General features: G+C 34.8%; 1 protein-coding gene across 3 annotated transcripts; it reads right to left on the reverse strand.

The window, feature by feature from the left end:
* Window positions 1-13,817: 13,817 nt before the first annotated feature.
* On the reverse strand, window positions 13,818-15,589 carry LOC149814669 (uncharacterized). 3 transcript variants are annotated; one of them, XM_089990162.1, is made up of 4 exons: window positions 15,379-15,589; window positions 14,904-14,996; window positions 14,406-14,514; window positions 13,818-14,305 (listed from the first exon to the last, which is right to left on the reverse strand). In XM_089990162.1, exons 1-4 carry the CDS (start codon window positions 15,517-15,519, stop codon window positions 14,274-14,276), a joined length of 375 nt encoding a protein of 124 aa, XP_089846288.1. In that variant the 5' UTR covers window positions 15,520-15,589; the 3' UTR covers window positions 13,818-14,273. The 3 variants fall into 3 exon arrangements, 1 of the variants encoding a protein (XP_089846288.1); XR_016428081.1 differs by lacking the exon at window positions 14,406-14,514; XR_016428082.1 differs by lacking the exons at window positions 14,406-14,514; window positions 14,904-14,996.
* Window positions 15,590-22,974: the final 7,385 nt, after the last annotated feature.

Genomic DNA, 22,974 nt, shown 5'->3' on the forward strand with positions numbered 1-22,974 from the left:
TATATTTGAATATTTGAAAGGACATATCTAGAGGAAATTTGCATTTGCAAATGGTGAAAAAGTTCTTTTGCAACAAAAAAATTATGGTTTTGGACATAGGGCAGATTTTTGAAATTATAGGTTTTTCTAAAAGAAGTCACCATTTTAGGCGATGACAGTGACAATTACGTCGCCGTTATAGGTTGTAATGACAACATAGTGTTAAGGCCTTAAACCTGCAAAATTTAAATTTTATATTAGTTTTAATTTTTTTTATTACATTAAACAAAATAAGAAATACAATTCAAATATACACTTGAAATATCCTCAAACATATATTCATTCAAATATAAATATACACTTCTCCAACCTCCTCAAACATTCAACTTCACACATACATTCAAATATAAACATACACTTTAAAAATAATTATACTTCTCCAACCTCCTCAAACATCCAACTTCAAACATACATTTAAATATAAACATACACTTAAAAAACTAAACACACTTCTCCAACCACCTCAAATATTCATCATCTCCAACCCCCTCAAATATTCAACTTCAAATATACATTCAAATATAAACATATACTTCAAAAAAGAAACACATTTTTTCAACTTCTCCAACTACCTCAAACATTCAACTTCAAACATGCATTCAAATATAAACATACACTTCAAAAAATAAACACATTTTTCTAACCTCCTCAAACATTCATCATCTACCACCCACTCAAATATTCAACTTTAAACATACATTCAAATATAAACATACACTTTAAAAAATAAACATGCCTCATCTTCAAACCCCTCCCTTACATCCTCTCCAAAGCCGCAACAAGCATACTTCAAGAATGACTATAATATGATAATTCAGTTATGATAATGTTAATGATGATGATAACAGTATAAAAATTTAATCTGATAACTTATAAATATTTTAATCACTTTATGATTAAAGGCTCGATAATGCTTTAGCCTTTTCTTGCACTTACATGAGAATCTAAAAAAGCATAAAGATAATATTAACAAACATCTTTTTACATTCAAGTGGATATCATCTTTAATTCAATAAGTATATATAGATACATATCAATTTATATATATTTAAAATTAGTTTATAGATATAATCAGTTTCACACTAACTACAACAAAAAAATGTTTAATACAGGCCAAATATAAAAAAATTATAAACAAACATATGTCCTTAAAATATAACATTACATCAAAAACCATGACATGTTCATCCAACAAATATACACCTGATGATCTTATTTACGAGACAATAAGAGAGATCTAGGATGAGGGGGTTTTGTCTGAGAGAATCTATGAAAGTCTGTATCTACTCTTTGAACTTCTTTTTTTTTCTTTCTCTCTCCCAGTCATCTTTCTCTCATTCTCAATCTTCTTTCTCTAGCTCAAGTTGTTCTCTTAATTGTTGGAGCTCCGACTGTGTTGCCTCTAACTGAGAAGATAGCGCTGAAACACAGGTTTTGCCTTTGCATGAAATGATAAATGCACCCATCCCTCTCCCATATCTGGACCGCTCTTCGAGGACTTTGCTAAAGACGTCTTGTTGTGATATCGACAAGCCATCTTATGAAGATCATGTTTCATCACTTTCAATCTTCACAGAGTGCTGCTTGTTCTGCATGACGTTAATATTTAGTTATCAATAACTAATGACAATGTACAAAATAGAATGAATGAATATGGATTTTGCTTCGCTGCTACAAAGTGCGAATTACTTATAAAGGTGTCTTCTGCATTGCAGATGAATGTCGTGTGATCTGAATGGGTGTATATCTCTTTGTAGAACACACTCGCCATCAATTCCTATCCATTTATTTTAGTGTGCAAATAACAAATTTAGAATTTATTAAATCAAACATATTTAACAATATACTAATGGTACTAACTACAAATGAAATCAACTCCCACTAATAAATGATAAATAAGATAAAAAAGAAAAAATCAAAGAAAAGGTTTCAATTCCTATCTCAATCTATTCAAAATATACCATATATATACCTACCATTGTGATACAATTAATAATAATAACCAAAAATTCATTTCATTACCTAAATGAGATAAAACAAAAATATTTTCTTTATCAATTTATCAAATTCAAGCATAGCGTCTCCACGATTCAAATAAGACTTTCGTTCAATTTTAGTAATATCTTACTTCACCACTACAAGAGGTTATAAACTGTATGAAAAAAAATAAAGTTAGAGAATAAAAAACTTACTCTTGTATGAAACCTATGAATGTACGAAGACGATCCACTGGTATGTTGGACAGTCTATTTTGCACTATTCATGGAGTTTTTCTTCGATGTCCGTTGTTAACCAAATGAAGATCAATTAGTTCACAAAAATCTAAAAATTTGAACATTTATTTACTTATGAATATTTATCCAATATTTATCGTCTAATAGTCTTTGGCGAAAAAGTTTCAAATCCATTTTCATACTTCAGAGTCGACTCCCTCAGGAGGATATTTTGCTGCTTCATCGTGATTTTCAAACTTCTTGTAATGCTTCTAAAAACCTTCTCTCACCCTAGAGTATGATAGTTAAAGTTGTAGCATGATATTCATTTATATCCTTGTCTAAATCAAACTCCGCATGCACCAAATCATCATAATATAGTTAGTAACAATTTTTTTATAAATTAATTTGAATATCAAAACATAGTTACACAATATACTTACATAAATAGTCTCACGCAACACCATCTTCTCATCCTCTAAGACCATTATCCATGACTTATGAGTCATGTTGGTCTGCTCTCTGACGATGCATAAAAGCCTCATAGAAAATACAGAGGCGCCCTCGTCCACGACTCCTTGCAAACCAAGCTTGATACTTACTGAAGTCTTTCATTGCTTGATTTACTTTTGGTGGACTACATATTTGTTGTTCTCATGTTTGCTCTGAGAAGACTATAATTTTTAATTTGTTGTAAGAAACAAATATATATTAATAAGAATGATAGTAATAATTTTTTAATTATACAAAAGAAATACTAGATTAATATTTACATGAGGCCGTAGTGGATGACTTTGGAGTTGCAGTGCCCTATGGTGTTTGGGGGGTATCTCTTCCTCCCTTGAAGTATCACCCACAAGTGATGTGAAGTGGATTTGGTCTAGGTGTTCACCTTGGCTGACGGATTGTTAACTATTTCATAGGGAGGAAGAACGTGCTTGTCCTCATCGTGAACTATATATTGACCTCTGTTAATTTTATGCAAACAATATTAGATCAAACTGTATTGTACAAAATTGAATCATACAAGAATATTCACTATCATACAAGAACAAAATTTAATTAGAAATATATTACAAAGAACCTATATATATTTTTGAACTCATTTTCAATAAGAAAAAATAACATAATAGCAAAAGACAACACAATAACACATGCACTTACAATACACTTCTTTTGTAACCTTAAATTCTTTTTCAATGCTTCAATAAGTAGATGTTCAACTGTATTTATATCAAATTCTGGGTCTAGCCATGAGTTCACCAATCAATTAGAATTTCTAGCAACGCAGGGTTTTCCTTCTTTGCTTGTGATGCCAACATGCTATAGTAACCGACATACATTTAGGTGGTTAAGGTTTCATTCTTATATATATTATTTTTACTCAAATTCATTCTAAATTTTAATTCCCCATGTGGTTCTTAACAACCATTTATGAAAGAAAAAAATAATTGATGGATGAAAAACTTAAGTACTTGTTAAGAAAATTTAGTGTGTATTATATTTCTAAATAGGATCCCTAAAAATGGTGGCTTTTCATATCTATAGTTGTTTTGTTGTTTGCATATTATGGTAATTTTAATTCTATAGTTTCATCTCATGATAAAGTTGGTTGTTGGATATTGCTTTGAAAGACTTTTTTCTTCTATGTTTTCTATTTTTGGTCTGTGTTGCAATGTTGTGCTCACGCAAGTTGTGTAGCAATGAAACTTTGTTCTTACTAAGGTGATCACATTTACAGGCACTTTGTATTGCACTTTGTTGAACCATGGAGACATTAAGTGTTGAACCATGATCTATACATAGTATTGTGGACTAATTGAAACCAACAAAAATAAAGACTTTTCAAGGCCATGTTTTGATTAATCACAAATGCAATGATGTCTTAGTACACACATTATTATCCTACATAGCATACACTATTCATTTAATAGAAGTTTTGTGTTTAGGCATTTTATTTTTTTGAGATGGAGGAAAAAATTCAGAAGGAAAGCCAAATGATTAACATACTGGTTGACAATGTGCCAATTATCAACAAAAAGATCAGACCACCTTTCTGTAGCACAAAAGAAAATCATAGTTTTTTTAGGGATAGATATCAGGAACAACTGACATCACCTAGCTCGACCCATAGTTTGGACAGTCCAATAAGCCAAGCAACGATCCATGGTTCAATCAATCCTGGCTTGCCAAAGGGCCAAGACAAGCCAAGGGCTCTAAACCTTCCCCCTTCAAGCCCAACCCTATGACTTTTCAATCAAATGGGCCAAGTGTAGTCCAGGTTGGCTTGATTATTTGAGCCAACACAAATGGTTTGAGCCACAAGCAACCTGTGGGTCATTCATTCCAATGTGCAGCCTCTGCTTGAATTCTCCAATATCAGTAGGAACCTTCAAATATCCTGACATATCATTTGTTTCAAATGTACCAAAAATTCCACATGTAGAACCATTAGATTTGGCTTATGAAATCAAGATCAAAGTGCAAATATACAATATGCTGCAAATTCCAAAACCACACATCTGTCATGCCAGACTTCCAAGTTTATTGAGAAAGGAAAATTCTTAGAATAAATAAAGTGGTTTCTCTAACATCCAACACATTAGGCAACAACAAAATTTGCATAAGAAACATTTCTTGAATTATCTGATTACAATGCATAAGAAGAATTTTTAAGGCTTGAAAATCAACACATTTAAATTTTCTTAAATATCCAAGCATTCAAAATCACACTTTTTCATCAAAAATATATGACCCAATAATCGATTCTTAGCAAATAGATAACGTCGAATGCTGGGGTAGATTTGCAAAGAAAGTATGAAAAATGTTTAGTTCATATTTCAAGAGTTTGACATCTCAGAGGCCTTCCAACAGATATGTGCTCTCATATCCAAACCTACAAGAGTTCATACAAGGATTAACACATATTAATATACAAAATATTATATCAAAATTATTAAATAATATTTTAGTTCAAATCAACAATTTAGCTACAAATGAATGAATAACTACCTTCAACAATACCAACATATCAGTAATGTTCATTCTTCTAGTCCTCATACTACTCAGACCTGCATAGAAGTATATAAGTATGACAACTCCACATACTTATTGCTCGACGCGACAACTCCACATACTTATTGCTCGATGCGATTCAAGTCTTTCACCAGTTCAATACACATACTATGGATCGACTTCCCACCAGTGTCGATGAATATTCATGTGCGAAAGAAGTAAAGCAAGAATACTTTCAGTTTCTTATTCAAGATATTATCGATACTAGCTTTCCCTCTAATGCACATTAGTTTCTTCTTCATTCTCCTCGCCTTGCTGGGTCAAAGCGACTCAACCATGATAATTTTAGTCTTTCTATTAGAAACACATCATCATTTGCTCCCAAATAAATATCACACATGTGCTTGACACATCATCATTTGCTCCCAAATAAATATCACACATGTGCTTGACACATCTCCATTGATGTCCAGTCAATGGTTCTTTATAACAATTAAATTTGGTAATTTGTGTCACGTCTTCCAACGTGATGGTCATCTTAATATTTCTAAACAAGAATGTATTGGTTGTCACATTTTAGAACTATACAACAACCTCTATGAGAGGGTGATTAATGTTCCATAGTGTGATCTCTAAGAATTTTAAGAAATGTATACAATCAAGTATGTATTTCACATCATCTGATAGAAGTAAAAACCACTGTTGTGATTGAAACCAGTAGAATTGGTGCATGTGGCCTTCACTTTTCTTGCCTTATGGCTCTTACAAATATATATATATATATATATATATATATATAATTTAATAAATGATTGAACATAAAATAGAAAATGATTGCAAACATCATAGAAACATTTATATATAAAATAACAAATGACTAAAGAATTTATCAAGGAGAACTGAACATTTTTCTCCTCTTCGATCTCTTCCTTGAAGCTTGCACTTTCTTGTATGCATCATCCCCTTACCAAGGTGCCTTCTTTCCTATTTTTGCAAAGTTCCTCCTCCCCTTACTGAGGTGGCTCCTCTCTTTTTTTGCATTGTTCCTCCTCCTCTTGTTGAGGTTCTTCTTCTCCTTGCTAATGTGTCTCCTCCCATTCCTCTTGTTGAGGTGCCTCCTTCGGCACTTTATCATCCACATTCTCCGTGGTCGTCTTCAGCTTTATCTATCTGATCATTGAGGTTAGCAACAACCTCAAAGAGAGTGCATGAGTCAAACTTCTTGTTCGCTAAGTCTCCCTCCACCTCTCCCTCCTTAGATGCTTCAAGGATGAAAGATATGATTGTAACAACAAATTGTTTATCCTTTTCTACATATTATACTTCAGTTTTGAGTCACCCAAGAGTTTTTAACTGCAATTTCATCAACATTTTAAGTATTTTGTGCTGCTCTTTTGAGGGTGCATCATAACTGAGGTTGTAGTTTTTGTGGTAAATATCAGACAACCCGTATTTTTGCCACAAAGCAGACTCCCTCTCTATCCACATGTCAAACTGATGGCATACATCATAGTAAATAAGATGACCTAATACATAGTTTTTTTTCTTTAACATTTCTTGATGTAATGATGTAGGTGTGGGCCCTTTAAATACAAACTTCTCAATCATCATATTATATCAAACTCTGCAAACTTAATATTAAAGTATACACAACACTAAGAAGCACAAAAAATATTCATCAATGAGAATAAATTAGTAGTTGTAACTGTCATTACTACACCAATAATATCGCATACAAAACAACCTAAAAGAATTTAAGCAATGAGCTAAACTAAAAACATGAGCCTCAAGCCTCTAGAATTTAGAAGATGAAAGTATTCATAGCCATCAAACAATGTTTATATGTAGTCCAAAAAAGCTAAACTTAAAAACATGCTTAAAAAGCATGATACAAGAGAGAAGATCCAACAACTTAAGAAAAAATGTTACTAGAAAACTCAACAAAAATACTATGCTTACCAAAAAACTCACCGTCGATGAATCTGAAAAATTCAATGATGAAGTGTTACCCATCAACTACCAGAAATAGGTTGCCAAAAAAATCAATGATTTTTTTATCAAGAAGGGGACCACCAAGAAACCCTAGGATATATGAAAATAGCTTTGGGGTGTGGACAATCACTTTTTATACCCTTGAAGAATCACATTTATTCTATAACGGTTCACACAGTTTTCAATGACTTTGTTATCAGATATATGCGATTTTGTTAAGGTATTTGTGAAGTTACGATCATAAGAAAGTTCGCAAAAAATTATTTTTGCGTGCTTCATGAAAACTGCAAAAAAACATGTTCAAACATACATTTAAGTGAGGGGTAAAGAAAGAAGAAAAGAGGTTTGCACAGTTTTCGTGACTTTGGTATAAAATATGTGATTTTATTAAGGTATTTACGATTTTAAGAATAAAAAAACCTGCATAAATAATATAATTTTTTGTTTACTAAATTTATGAGGCCCAAAAAAAAAAAAGTGTGATCTTCCTTTTAAGTGAGAGTTTGTGATACCCTACATATGACACGAACTTCGTGAGCTTTACACATGCTAAGAGTAAAAAGGTCTTAACGTTTTGGTCAATTTAGCAAATTACAGGGTATTAGGAAAGTACATCATTTTTACATAACTCATCTAATGTTTGTTTTATATTTTTTTACATGATCAAGCTAGGGGATTAACGCCCCACTCCTTTCCAGTAGACAAGCCCTACTTATGGCTATAAAACGAGGAAGTCATTCAACCACCCCTCACCAGTTGGGTTGGAACTTGCAGAAACTGCCCCGTTGGTCTGTGGAATGAGTTTGTTACGCACCCTGATCCATGAATGATCTCTCACATCTGGCTTGGTCGGACCTAGGGTATCGATGGTTGGACTTCCACAGAATTGGCTAGGTCTGAACCTGGTCTTGATAAGGATTACATACGCTAAACATGCAAAATCATATTTTTATGTTTTCTATGTAAGAAATTGTGGATCTTAATCGGAACTCAGATCAGACCTGGTTTGATATAAAGTTTCATAAAATCATACCCAGCTCCATATTTTTAATTGGACCTCACAGTTTTGACCCGGATAGTTACATGGATCCCTTTCTTTGTTGCCAAAACCCTCAGGTCGGAATCGGGTTATACCCACCAATTAACACCCTCGAGGCCGACCCACCCAAGTCACAAGTTTAGGGACATTAATGTCTTTGATAGAAAGATCATGCACCATTTTGACCGAACAAAAATATTCCCTCTTATATTAACCCACCTAAAACCCTAGACTTCTCCTCCCCTCTGAAACCCAGAGAACTTTCCAGAGAGAGAGAGAGAGAGAGAGAGAGAGAGAGAGTGAGGATGTGGCGGTCTGCAGCCTCTGCGCTCTCTCCGATCATCCTGCGGAGGGTATCGTCGACTCCTCCTCCCCTTTTCCTGATCCCCCACCTCCTCCTTCGGCACATCTCCGCCCCTTCGAATCTGCCACCACCCAGCGCCGTTGTCAGACCCGCCGCTGCTCCCCAATTCTTCGCCGGCAGCCCTCGAACTTTCACCGCTAGTGGCCACCGGAGCTCCGTCACCGACAAGAATGAGGAGTCCGACGATGACGATGATGGTGATGATGAGGAAGACATGGAGTTCGGCGACAACGATGATGGTGATGATGAGGAAGTTGATTCGGCCGATGAGGATGATTTCTCTGATGAATGATCGATCGATGGTCGTTGGGTTTGCTCGTTGATGGTTAAAGAGTTTGTTAGGGTTTCATTTTAATGCTACTGGAGAGAGAGAGAGAGAGAGAGAGAGAGAGAGAGAGAGAGAGAGAGGCTTATGTTGCAAATTTGATTTGGTTTCGTGAATGCATAAAATGGATAATTTCTCTTTTTTAGTTTTTTTTTGCTTGATGGATCTCCTTTTATCTGTGTTTCGTTTCATTCTCCCACACACGCAGAGAGAGAGAGAGAGAGAGAGAGAGAGAGAGAGAGAGAGAGAGATGAACGCCGACTGTAGCTCCATCTATGGGTGTCAACGGGGGTTCGGACCCAAGTAGAGATAGAACCTGATTTGAATCAGATTTTCGGTTATGGTATCGGGTCTGGATTAGAATCTTATCGGATCAACTGTAAAAGAAATCATACTCAGACCCGATAAGAACTACATGAACCATATCTTTACCCTGTAAAATAATATTTTTTATCATTTGTGAGTCTTGGGAACTTGGGTCGGGCTCGGATCTGGTTTAAAATTTCACAAACTCTATCAGGATTCATGTATTTTAATCGGACCTTCATATCTGAATTCAAGTCTTAATTGGGTCTTCTTATTTATCACCATAGGGTTTGGTCTGTTCGGTAAACCCGAACCATTAACACCCCTAGCTCCATCCAATCAAAGAAGTTGCACATGGTCGGGGTGGATAACGGGTTGCAGATAGGGTCTCGGTAGCCAGTAAACCGGGCAGCGCGTCTTCTTGTGTTTAGGTTGGCGGATTGCAGGACCGAGTCGTGTCATGCTGTCCACAAACCTAAAGTGGGGTGCGGGTACTCCTTGTTTTGTGTTTGACTCACTAATCGAGCTTATTTTGTGAGTAAGAATGAAGCTTTTGTACGCATAGTTGGTCCACTCGGTGACTCCGGTATAAACCGTGTATGGTCTAACTCGGCGATGACTTGAAATATTTAAAAAATAAAAAAGTTTAATAAGTAAAAAATATTTAAACTATTAAAATATAAAATAACAATAAAGATAAGGAACATGATTAATTTTTATTACAGATTTTGCTATCATGGATCCTGCTTTGATGGCTCATATTTTTCAGTTTTTTCTTTTATATTTTTTACGCACTTGACTCTCTATTGGTGCTTTAGCATACATCCCATGAAATTTCAAATATCAAAATTCAATTTTATTAACAAGTAAATGAGAATAAAAACTAAGAAGAAGAGTTGTACCAATGCATAGGGCTTAGAGCCAGCCACCATTTGACATTGGTACACGCACAACATATTACGTATGTGTTAGCGCTCACTTTTACTTTAAAAAAGTCCATACAAACAATAAACGACAACCAAAAAGTAGGTATAGGAGAGTGTACAACCGTTTTAATCTTTGAAAAAAAAAATAACTTTAAAAAATGCCCATTAATTTGGTGTGATTTTCTAGTAAAAAGAGTTTGTTGAAAAAACCAACACTAACCTTTACTCATATTTTAAAAGCATCGCTAAAGCCTTTAGCAATGCTTCAAAAGCATGATAGGCCTTTAGAGATACTTCAAAGGCATGCTAAAAGCCTTTACCGACACTTCAAAAGCTCATATTTGGGGGAAATCATAAAATATAGTACAACAATAGCATATTTTGGAAGAAAAATCACATATTTGGCAGAACATTCGTACATGTATGGAAGAAATTTGCATATTTGAGAGAAAATTTCTAAAATAAAAGAAAAAAATTGTATATTTGGATATTTAAGAGGAAAGTTTGCATTTTTGAAAGAATACTGCATGTGCGAAGGGTGAAAAAGCTTTTTACCAAATTTTCTCATTTATTTGCGAATAATGCATGTGCGAGAAATCTTGTCATGAAAGGAGTTACTCTTTTTGGGCATTAGGTAGAATCTGACAAGAAAATCACACTATGGCATTCACATATTTTAGGAGATTCACATATTCTTAAATTTTGAGAGGAAATTTAAAAATGTGTGGGAGAAAATTCACATATTTGAAAGAAAATTCACAAGTAAAGAAAGAAATTTGCACATTTGAATATTTGAAAGGACATATCTAGAGGAAATTTGCATTTGCAAATGGTGAAAAAGTTCTTTTACAACAAAAAAATTACGATTTTGGACATGAGGCAGATTTTTGAAGTTATAGGTTTTTCTGAAAATGCATCATTTTTTGCCGCACAATGCCATCATTTTTTGTAAGGATTAGGTGGCCATAAGGCCATTAATGAAATCTTACCACTAATTAAAATAAGATTAAGAAAATCTTTATCCTTAGTAATGGCATGATTAATTGGCCATAATCCTAAATTATGGTAAGAATCCAAGACCATTGAGAGAAGGCCATCTCAACATCTCGGGTTCGAATGGCCCTGCATGAGAGGTGGGCCCTCGTCTCATGCACACGTACAAACTGTTGTCATGGTTTAAATATAGAAATAATTATACAATATACTTAATATAATATACCTATTGAGAATAGGGGTGGGCATCCGGCCGGCCCGACCTGTTTACTAACAGGCCGAGTTTTGGCCCGGTTCTTAATGGGCTCGGGTTTGAAGAGAAGCCCTTGTCCCGGCCTGACCCAATCTTAAAATGCATAAATGCTTGATTGAAATTATGGGTTAATGAGAGAATAACTAGTTCCCATGCAACTAATTCTTAATTAGTGCAACTAATTAGGTAAATAGTAATAATTAACATATAACAAGTTTACATGCAACTAATTAGCTAAATAATAATAGTTATCCAAGTTACTAAGTAATAGATGGATTCCTAGTAAATGGATCATGTTGAACACATACATGGTGTCTGATTTATCAAATGTTGTTCGTAACATTGAAAATCATTACCGTTCATACCTTATGGATGGTTAGGCAGAACCAATTATTCACACACAAATGAATATATATATAATGAGAGGGGAAGAGAAGGGAGACCATCCAACCAAAGGAAGCACTAAAATCTACAACTCCAATGTTTGAGTGTTTCATCAATAAGACCTTATATATTTGTTCTTTATAATCTATTTTGTAAGAAATATGGTTTATACAAAAACTTTACGACATGTAGACATGTTTTTTGAAACGTGAACAATGCATTTAATACTTTACAATACAAAGCATTATGGGCCATTGATTTTTAGCACTTTCAAAAATACATCTAAACATCTAAAATTCCTAATCTAAAATACATCACTTGCTAAATAAAAGGTAAAAATCCAATATGTAAAGTCTGATCAATATAAAACTTGATCATTAGAGAAGGAACACCATCAATCATTGATCAGTTGTAGATTTTGAACCTTCCTTTGGTTGGATAAATACCACTAGAATATGAGGACTAGAGTGTGTGTTACACATTTCTAATACTTTTTTGCAAGTCCGACCCAGTAGATGTGTTTATCATGATTTATTTGCCAGGAATCAATTGTTGTATTATGCTTTTTAAAAAAAAAAAATATGATTGTTAGATGCTTAAATATTTATGAAAATTCTGAGATATCGATTTTGAAGTCTTAAAAGATCATGTTCATACATCAAAATTAGATGATTCAAGAGCCCGCCTTTTTTTTCTTTTAAGGGATTTGCCCTTTTTTTTATATAAAAAAAGAACCACTACAAGGATGAGGGTCAATAGCGATGACGTTTCTCATTGCTATTAGCCTATTTATCACTGCTATAGGTCTATAATGGTGACAAATAATGGCCTCCAATTTTAATAACGATGATATTTATAAGTTGTCGTTAATGTGTGACCCAACACCGACTATAAATCTCTTTAGAACTGGGAACACCACTAGCGGTGACCTATCCTATAACAGCGACATATCTATAATGGTGACATTTTTGTGTTATTGTTTTAGCTGTAACAGAGAGAATTAACTTGTTATAATTTATAACAGCAAGAAGTCACTGTTTTAGGCTATGACAGTGACAATTATGTCACTGTTATAGGTTATAACAACGACATAGTGTTAAGGCCTTAAACCTGCAAAATTAAATTTTTATATTAGTTTTAATTTTTTTTACATTACATTAAACTAAATAAGAAATACAATTCAAATATACACTTCAAACATCCCCAAACATACATTTGTTCAAATATAAGCATACACTTCTTCAACCACCTCAAACATTCAACTTCAAACATACACTTCAAAAAATAATTATACTTCTCCAACCTCCTCAAACATTCAACTTCCAACATACACTTCAAATATAAACATACACTTCAAAAACTAAACACACTTCTTCAACCTCCTCAAACATTCATCCTCTAACCCCCTCAAATATTCAAGTTCAAATATACATTCAAATATAAACATATACTTCAAAAAAGAAACACACTTTTCCAACCTCTCCAACCCCCTCAAACAATCAACTTCAAACATGCATTCAAATATAAACATACACTTTAAAAAATAAATGCACTTCTCTAACTTTCTCAAACATTCATCATCTACAACTCCCTCAAATATTCAACTTCAAACATACACTTCAAAAAACAAGCACGCATCATCTTCAAACCCCTCCCTTACATCCTCTTCAAAGCTGCAATAAACACACTTTAAGAATAACTATAATATGATAATTCAATTATGACAATATTAATGATGATGATAGCAATATAAAAATTCAATCTGATAACTTATAAATATTTTAATCACATTATGATTGAAGGCTCAATAATGCTTTTGCCTTTTGTTGTACTTACATGAGAATCTGGAAAAATATAAAGATAATATTAACAAAATATCTTTTTACATTCAAGATGATATCATCTTTAATTCAATAAATATATCTAGATACATATCGATTTATATATTTAAAATTAGTTTATATATATAATCAATTTCACACTAACTTCAACATAAAAAGATTTAATACAGGCCAAACATCAAAAAAAACTATAAATAAACATATGTCCTTAAAATATAACATTACATAAAAAACTATGACATGTCCATCCAACAAATATACATCTGGCGATCTTATCTACGAGAAAATAAGAGAGATCTAGGATGAGGGGGTTTTGTTTGAGAGAATCTATGAAAGTTTGTATCTACTCTTTGAACTTATTTTTTTCTCTTTCTCGCTCTCTGTCTTCTTTCTCTGGCTCCAATTATTAAACATCCGACTGCATCGCCTCTAACTGAGAAGATAGCGCTAAAACACAAGTTTTGCCTTTGCATGAAATGATAAATGCACCCATCCCTTTGACATATCCAGATCGCTCTTGAGGGCTTTGGTAAAGACGTCTCACTGCGATATCGAAAGGCCTCATTATGAAGATCATGTTTCATCACTTTAAATCTTCACAGAGTGCAACTTGTTCTGCATAACATTAATATTTAGTTACTAGTAATTAATGGCAATGTACAAAATAGAATGAATGAATATGGATTTCGCTTCGCTGCTACAAAGTGTGAGTTACTTGTAAATGTGTCTTCTGCTTCACTGCAGATAAATGTCATGTGATCTGAATGGATGTACATCTTTTTGTAAAATACACTTGCCATCAGTTTTTGCCCATTTTTTTCATTCTAAAAATAACAAATTTAAAATCTATTAAATCAAACACATTTAACACTATATTAATGGTATTAACTACCAATGGAATCAACTCCCATTAAATAAATGATAAATAAGATAAAAAAAATAAAAAAAGGTTTCAATTCCTATCTCAATCTATTCAAAATATACCATATATATACCTACCATCATGATACATTTAATAACAATAACCAAAATTCATTACATTACCTAAATGAGATAAAACAAAAATATTTTCTCTATCAATTGATCAAATTCAAGCATAGCGTTCCCACGATTCAAATAAGACTTTTGTTCAATTTTAGTAACCTTTTACTTCACCTCTATGGGAGGTTATAAACTATATAAAAAAAATAAAGTTAAGGAATAAGAAACTTACTCTCGTATGAAACCTATGAATGTACAAAGACAATCCACTAGTATGTTGGACTGTCTGTTTTGCTCTATTCGCAGAGTTTTTCTCTGATGTCCGCTGTTAACCAAAGGAAGATCAATTAGTTTATGAAAATCTAAAAATTTGAACATTTATTTATTTATAAATATATATCCAATATTTATCGTTTAATAGTCTCTGGTGAAAAAGTTTCAAATCCATTTTTATACTTCAGAGTCGACTCTCTGTAGAGGATATTTTGCTGCTTCATCATGATTTTTAAACTTTTTGTAATGCTTCTAAAAACCTTCTCTCACCCTAGAGTATGATAGCTGGAGCTACTTATCCACGGTAGCATGATATTCAACTATATTCTTGTCTAAATCAAACTCCACATGCACCAAATTATCATAATATAGTTAGTAACATTTTTTTTATGAATTAATTTGATTATCAAAATATAGTTAAGCAATATACTTACATAAACTATCTCACGCAACACCATCTTTTCATCCTCTGAGACCTTTATCCACGATTTGTGAGTCATATTGGTTTGTTCTCTGACGATACACGAAAGCCTCCTAGAAAATATGGAGGCGCCCTCGCCCACGACTCCTTTCATCCCAAACTTGATACTTATTGAAGCCTTTCGTTGCTTGATTTACTTTTTGTGGACTATATATTTGTTCTTCCCATGTTTACTCTGAGAAGACTCTACAACTGTTAATTTGTTGTAAGAAACAAATATATATTAATATGAATGACAATAATAATTCTTTAATTACACAAAAAAATACTGGATTAATATTTGCATGAGGCCGTAGTGGATGGTTCTGAAGTTGCAGTGGCCTGTTGTGTTTGGGGGGAGGGCATCTCTTCCTCCAAGTATCACCCACATGTGATGTGAAGTGGATCTGGTTTAGGTGTTCACCTTAGTTGACGAAGAGGAAGAATGTGCATGTCCTCATCGTGAACAACTATATATCAACATCTGTTAATTTTATGCAAACAATATTAGATCAGACTACACTGTACAAAATTGAATTATACAAGAATATTCACTATCATACAAGAACAACATTTAATTTGATATATATTACAAAGAACTTATATATATTTTTGAACTCATTTTTAATAGGAAAAAAGAACACAAAGGCAAAAGACAGAGCACTTACAATACACTTCCTTTGTAACCCTAAATGTTTTTTCAATGCTCCAATAAGTAGATGTTCAACTGTATTTATATAAAATTTTGGGTTTAGCCATGAGTCCCCCAATCAATTAGGATTTCTAGTAACATAGGGTCTTCCTTCTTCGCTTGTGATGCCGACATGCTACGGTAACCGATATACATTTGGGTGGTCAAGGTTTCATTCTTATATACATTTTAGTTTTACTCAAATTCATTCTAAATTCTAATTCCCCATGTGGTTCTTAACAACCATTTATGAAAGAACTTGTCAAGAAAATTTGGTGTATATTATATTTCCAAATAGGATCGCTAAAAATGGTGGTTTTTTATATCTATAGTTGTTTTGTTGTTTGCACATTATGGTAATTTTAATTTTATAGTTTAATCTCATGATAAAGTTGGTTGTTGGATACTACTTTGAAAGACTTTTCTTCTATGTTTTTTATTTTTTGGTCAATGTTATAATATTGTGTTCATGCAAGTTGTGTAGCAATGAAACTTTGTTATTACTAAGTTGTTCACATTTACAAGCACTTTGTATTGCACTTTGTTGAACCATGGAGACGTTAAGTGTTGAACCATTATCTATACATAGTACTGTTGACTAATTGAAACCAACAAAAATAAAGACTTTTCAAGGCCATGTTTTGATTAATCACAAATGCAATGATGTCTTAGTACACACATTATTATCCTACATAGCATACACTATTCATTTAATTGAAGTTTTGTGTTTATGCATTTTATTTTTTAAGATGGTGGGAAAAAATCAAAAGTAAAGCCAAATCATTAGTATACTGGTTGACAACGTGCCAATTATCAACAAGAAGATCAGACTGCTTTCCTGTAGCACAAAAGAAAATCATAGTTTTTTTAGGGATAGATAACATGAACAACTGACATCACCTAGCCTGGCCCGTGGTTTGGACATGTCAATAAGCCAATCAACAAACCATGGTCTAGGCAATCCTGGCTTGCCAAAGGGCCAAGACAATCCAAGGTTCTAAACCTTACCCTCTCAAGCCCAACACTGACTTTTCACCCGAATGGGCCAAGTGTAGTCCAGGTTGGCTTGATTATTTGAGCCAACACAAATGGTCTGAGCCACAAGCAACTTGTGGGTCGTTCATTCCAATGTGCAGCCTCTGCCTGAATTCTCCAATATCAGTAGGAACCTTCAAATATCCTGACATATCATTTGTTTCAAATGTACCAAAAATTCCACATGTAGAACCATTAGGTTTGGCTTATGAAACCAAGATCAAAGTGCAAATATACAATATGCTGCAAATTTCGAAACCCCAAGTCTGTCATGCTGAACTTCCAAGTTTATTGAGAAAGGAAAATTCTTAGAATAAATAAAGTGGTTTCTCTAACATCCAACACATTAGGCAACAACTCAAAAACTTAAATCACTTAGTTTCACATTCTAATGAGTGAATATGCCATGTGACAAGATGATCCATACAAACATGAGGGTTGGATCCAAGGGGAGAAGACATAGCTGAACCCAACTGGGGTTGGGTTCGACACTTGCGGCAATGAGGGGAGAAGAACAACAAGAAGAAGAAGAAGAAGAAAGAGAAGAGAAGAGAAGAGAAGGAGGACGAAGAGAGAGAGAGAGAGAGAGAGAGAGAGAGAGAGAGAGAGAGAATTCAAAATCTATTCAATTCATCCACAACACTTGACAGATTAGTTTCTAATTTTCAAACTTTCTTTGTTCTGACCTCTTTCCATTAATTCTCATTATTTGTGGAGGCATACTTCCTATACGCTGCCTCTACACAACCACCGTCCTTATGATACGTAGATCCACACTTCGGTTAAAGGCACTATCAAATCTTAGTAAGTTGCTCTATGGTTCAATCTCCTTCCACCTCTATAATCTTAGAATGAACGATTTTAAACCCTCTAGGGACTTCAACACATATTCTAGCAAAACCAGCTCACTCAACTTTTTGGGTCCGATCTGTTAAAGAGGACCCACCGGATCTGCATCCACAAGTGGGTCTGGTCCGGATCCTAAAATACAAGTATTGAATTTAACTTTCAAATCAAATTTCATTCCAAATTTAAATTCACATTTATTTAAATCTAAATTCGATCAAATTCTAAATTCAAATTAAATTAAAACTCAAATTCAAATTAAATCTCAAATGAAATTCACTTCAAATTGTAATTAAATTTCAAATAAAATTAAAATCAAATTGAGATTCAAACTCAAATTAACATTATGATTAAATTCTAATTCAAATAATCAATTTAACCCAAATTTGAGACATAAAATTTATCTTTATTTATTTAATAATTATAAAAATTTATGAGTATTACATACACACCCATGTGAATGACCTCACAACCACCACACTGGCTATTAGTGTACAACAAAAACATTGTGTGTGCTTCCTATGTAAATCTAAGGGATTGCCCAAATGGCCTTTGGTCTTGTGGATATGGAGCTTTCCCCTTACCCCAAGTTCAAGTTCCTATATTGGCATCCCCTTCCCTAAGGCGAAGCAGGAGGCTCCTTGGGGGTTGAGGGGGGTGCCCACGGAGTTTTATGTTGCCAATATAGCAATCATAAATACAGAGCAGTGCAACCAGGTCTCCAATCTCAGACATGGTTTCTCCATGTAATAAATGAAAGAAAAAAGCGTGCACTTCCTACGTCATTTGTTTTTTCATTCATTTTTCACCATAATTATTTCTTTTTGCTATGTCATTACTTTGTTCTTATTAAAACAAGAAACGTTTTGATTTCAAAACCACAATGGCCTTGACATCATAGTAAGCTTTTGAACTATGTTTGAGACCTTCAAATGGGCAATAAAAGACCGAAAAGCACTATGGCAACCAAGGGTTTATGTTCAAAACCTAAAATTTGTTGATCAAGAAGAGAACTGGGTTACCTCTGTTGTCCTCAATGTAATAGAATGACAAAGAGATGATTCTGTGTCAATTTGTGAAGAAAGTTTCTCATTCTGAGTATTACTATTTTGTCCGTTATGGTTGACGTTTCGAGAATGAGGTTCTCCCCCCTCCCCAAAAAGTACAATGGCGATCAGATGTCCAAATCCAAAGATGGAGAGCTCACATTGCTCACCTGGTAGGAGAGACTCGAATGTCACCAAGTTGATGGGACGTTATGAATTCAAAAACTACAGGTATGTATTCATTTCTACAAGGTCGAAAGTTGGGTGTACTCCCTGTTGGCAAGGGGGACTTGGGCTTTTTTCTTTTTCTTATTTATTATTTTTTTGTAATGAAAGAAATTCAATTAAAAAAAAACAATATACATCAGGAGGCGAGAAATCACACTCCAAACCTGGAACACAAGTCGGTGTTCCCCATAAATCTCAAAAGCTAAACCAAAATCACAGTGCTCCCATTGAGTCAAACAAGTACTTGGGCCACACAAAACATGTAAATCACTTGCATGTGCAGCGATTTTTCATGCAGCGGTTTTCTGTGTAAACAGAAAAGTGCTGTGTGCCATTGCTACACAGAAAATCTCTTCACGCACAGGCGATTTTCTGTGTTTTGTATGACCCGAGTACTTGGGCCCGATCACTGTATCTGATCCGAAATAGATGTGGGTTTTACACCACTGAATTCGGTGAGAGAGACCATTTTTTCCCAGTTATGCCGGAAGAAATTTTTCTAAAGATGGGAGTATCCATCCATGATAAGAGAGTTTGTGCAAGGATAAACCTTCGGTTTTGAAGAAGCTATTTGTAGTCATCCTATATGTTTAGATTTGGTGGCCATAATTGTTACGCTTTGACAAGTAGATCGTTCTTCTGGCTTGCAGTTTGAATGTACAAAATAATGTTGCAAAACTATGAATTAATTGAAAAATAATTTCTGCAAGGTGGTACGGGTGGTGGTGGGGAATGGGAGCTGCACACTATTTTGGCAAGACAGTTCGTGCGGTGACAACTTGCTTCCTGATTCCTTTCCTCATGTAGCAAGGCAAAAATTTTCAAAGGTTCAAAAAGTTTGGTGAGACTCAATGGGCATGTGGGGATATTAGACTGAGAAGGGATCCTAATGATTTGATTGTCCTCCAATGGACGGAGCTTTTGAGTCAACTATCAAATATTTCACTATCGCAACCTCAAGATGAACTAGGATGGGTATTGAATGACAATGAATTATTTTCTTATTCTTTATATAAAGCATTATGTGCTCGTGTGGTGTGGTGGCTACCGAAGAAGGGGTTATGGGTCAGTTCTCTTCCAATAAGAGGCTCACTTGAGGGTGAAAAAATTTTGCATGACAAGAGCGAAGGGGTATACACATGGCCAGCATGTGCCCTTTATGCAAAAGTGAGGAAGAGACTCTCAAGCATCTCTTTTGGGATTGAGTAATCATGAGTGAACTACTTCGTCATGCTTGGGACGATTGTAACTTTGCATGGGACAACTACATTTTTTTTCCTGGGGATCTTCTGATTCATCTTAACTCTAGAGGTAAACGCTGGAAGTTTATTTGGCGAACTTGGATACTACGGGCTTGAAAGCTAATATGGACAGTGAGAGATCAACGTAACTTTAGGAGCCAGCATAACGGGACAGAACGAATCATTGAACAACTAAGATGGAAAATTCGGGATGTAGCAATTAAGTAGGAAATGGCCTGAACAACCAATGGTATGGAGAAATAGGGTGATCCTCTAGCACAACATTCGGATGGACAAATCACATTGTCAATGCTCTTTTACCCTATACATGTGTGTGTACCTATGTGTATGCATGTCATGGTGCGTGCGTGTGTACACACGTTGGCTTTGTGTCCAGGGGTATATGTGTAAACAGGTGTGTGGGCTTAAGCATTCGTATGAGAGGGTGGTGTATGTTCCCCCCGGATGATTAACTGAATCCCACGTCTGTGTTTGGGGCTTTGAATGAGCACAACGTATACAAGCACATGGGGCTCGTATTCCCGTGTATGTTGACATAACTTTGTATCAGACTCTGGTGTTGTTGCAAAGACTTAAGTACCCTTTCTTGCTATTCTTCTCATAAAGTGATGGTTTGAGAAAATGACAAAAATGTCCTTCATTCAAAAAAGAAAAAACAAACAGTTCAAAAAAAGGACAAACATATCCTCCATCCAGAAAGTCGAGGATAATGTTGATTCTTCAAAGTCTTCTTCTTCTTTCTCCGTTCAAAAAAAGGACAAATATATCCTCCATCCAGAAAGTCGAGGATGATGTTGACTCTTCAAAGTCTTCTTCTTCTTTCTTCGTAAAACACTGTAAAACCCTCACTCTCTCTCTCTAGAGAAGAAATCAAGGGCGACAAAGAGTTCTTCCTGGAGAAGGCCATGAACATCTACCCTCTCACTCTCTCACCCTTCTCTCTCTACTTTTGTGCACATCCAACAGACGATCTTACATTGCTCCATCAAACACCGACTGACCTGCACACTGACTGTAGCATCGTTCAACTTGAATAGTTGTGTAGTCTGATTCAGAGTTTTTGCCCTTACAGGAGAAGGGTTTGGGGGCTCCTCCCAGCGTGGGTAGCATCGTTCAACTTGATTCGTTGTGGAGCCTGATTTAGAGTTTTTTCTCTTACAGGAGGGGGGTCCGGGGGCTCCCCCCCGGCGCGGATCCCGTTGTGCGGTCAGCGGGCGGGGGTCCAGGGGGGGCCGCCCCTGGCGGGGGGCTCGGGGGGCATTAACCCCAGCTCTAGACTCATCAATCAAAACAATATCATCAGCAAACAACATACACCACAGCACATTTTCTTGAATTGATTTCGTAAGCTCATCCATCACTATAGCAAATAGGAAAGGGCTTAAAGCAGATCCTTGATGTAACCCAACCGTTATAGAAAAATTGGTTGTCACCCCTCCACAAGTGCGGACATTGGTTACTACTCCTTCATACATATCTTTAATTATGCTAATGTACTTGAGAGAAACACCTTTCTTCATCATTGTCCACCAGAGAACGTCCCTATGTACTCTATCGTAAGCCTTCTTCAAATCAATAAAAACCATATGCAAATCTTTGTTCCTCGCTCTATTTCTCTCAATAAGTTGTCTAAGAAGATGTATAGCTTCCATAGTTGATCTTCCAAGCATAAAACAAAATTGATTCTCCGATATCATAACAATCTTCCTCAACCTATACTCAATCACCCTCTCCCAAAGTTTCATAGTATGATTCATGAGTTTTATACCACGATAGTTTGTGCAATCTTGTATATCACCCTTATTCTTATATAAAGGCACCAAAGTACTCTTCCTTCATTCATTAGGCATCTTATTTGTTCGCCAAATCTTGTTAAAAAGATTTGTCAACCATTCTAAACCTTTCTCTTCCAAGCATTTCCAAGCCTCGGTAGGTATACCATCTGGGCCAATTGCCCTTCTTGATTTCATTTTCTTCAAAGCCTCTATAATTTCTTTCTTTTGAATCTTACGCATGAAGTCACGATTCATCTCATGAAAAGGAATTGAAAAATCTCCAAGATCCTGAGCATGACTTTTATTAAATAGCTTATCAAAATAATCTTTCCATCTCTCCTTAATCTCCTCATCTTTGACTAAAACCCTTTGTGTTTCATCTTTGATACATCTAACCATACCCAGATCCCTCGATTTCCTATCTCTCATCTTTGCAAGCCTATAAATATCCTTCTCACCCTCTTTGGTATCCAACTTGTCATAAACCTCCTTATATACCTTATCCCTCGCGTTCCGAACTACTTTTTTAGCTTCCTTCTTTGCTATCATATACTTCTCCAAATTCTCATTATCATGATTTTTATTTAGATTTCTATAACACTCTCTTTTAACCTTAATAGCTAATTTGACATCCTTGTTCCACCGCGATGTATCCTTACCTAGCGGTGCACCACCTTTAGACTCACC

This window comes from Nuphar pumila, chromosome 15 (genome assembly GCF_984573655.1).
Source record: "Nuphar pumila chromosome 15, dmNupPumi1.hap1.1, whole genome shotgun sequence".
NCBI classification, from domain to species: domain Eukaryota; kingdom Viridiplantae; phylum Streptophyta; class Magnoliopsida; order Nymphaeales; family Nymphaeaceae; genus Nuphar; species Nuphar pumila.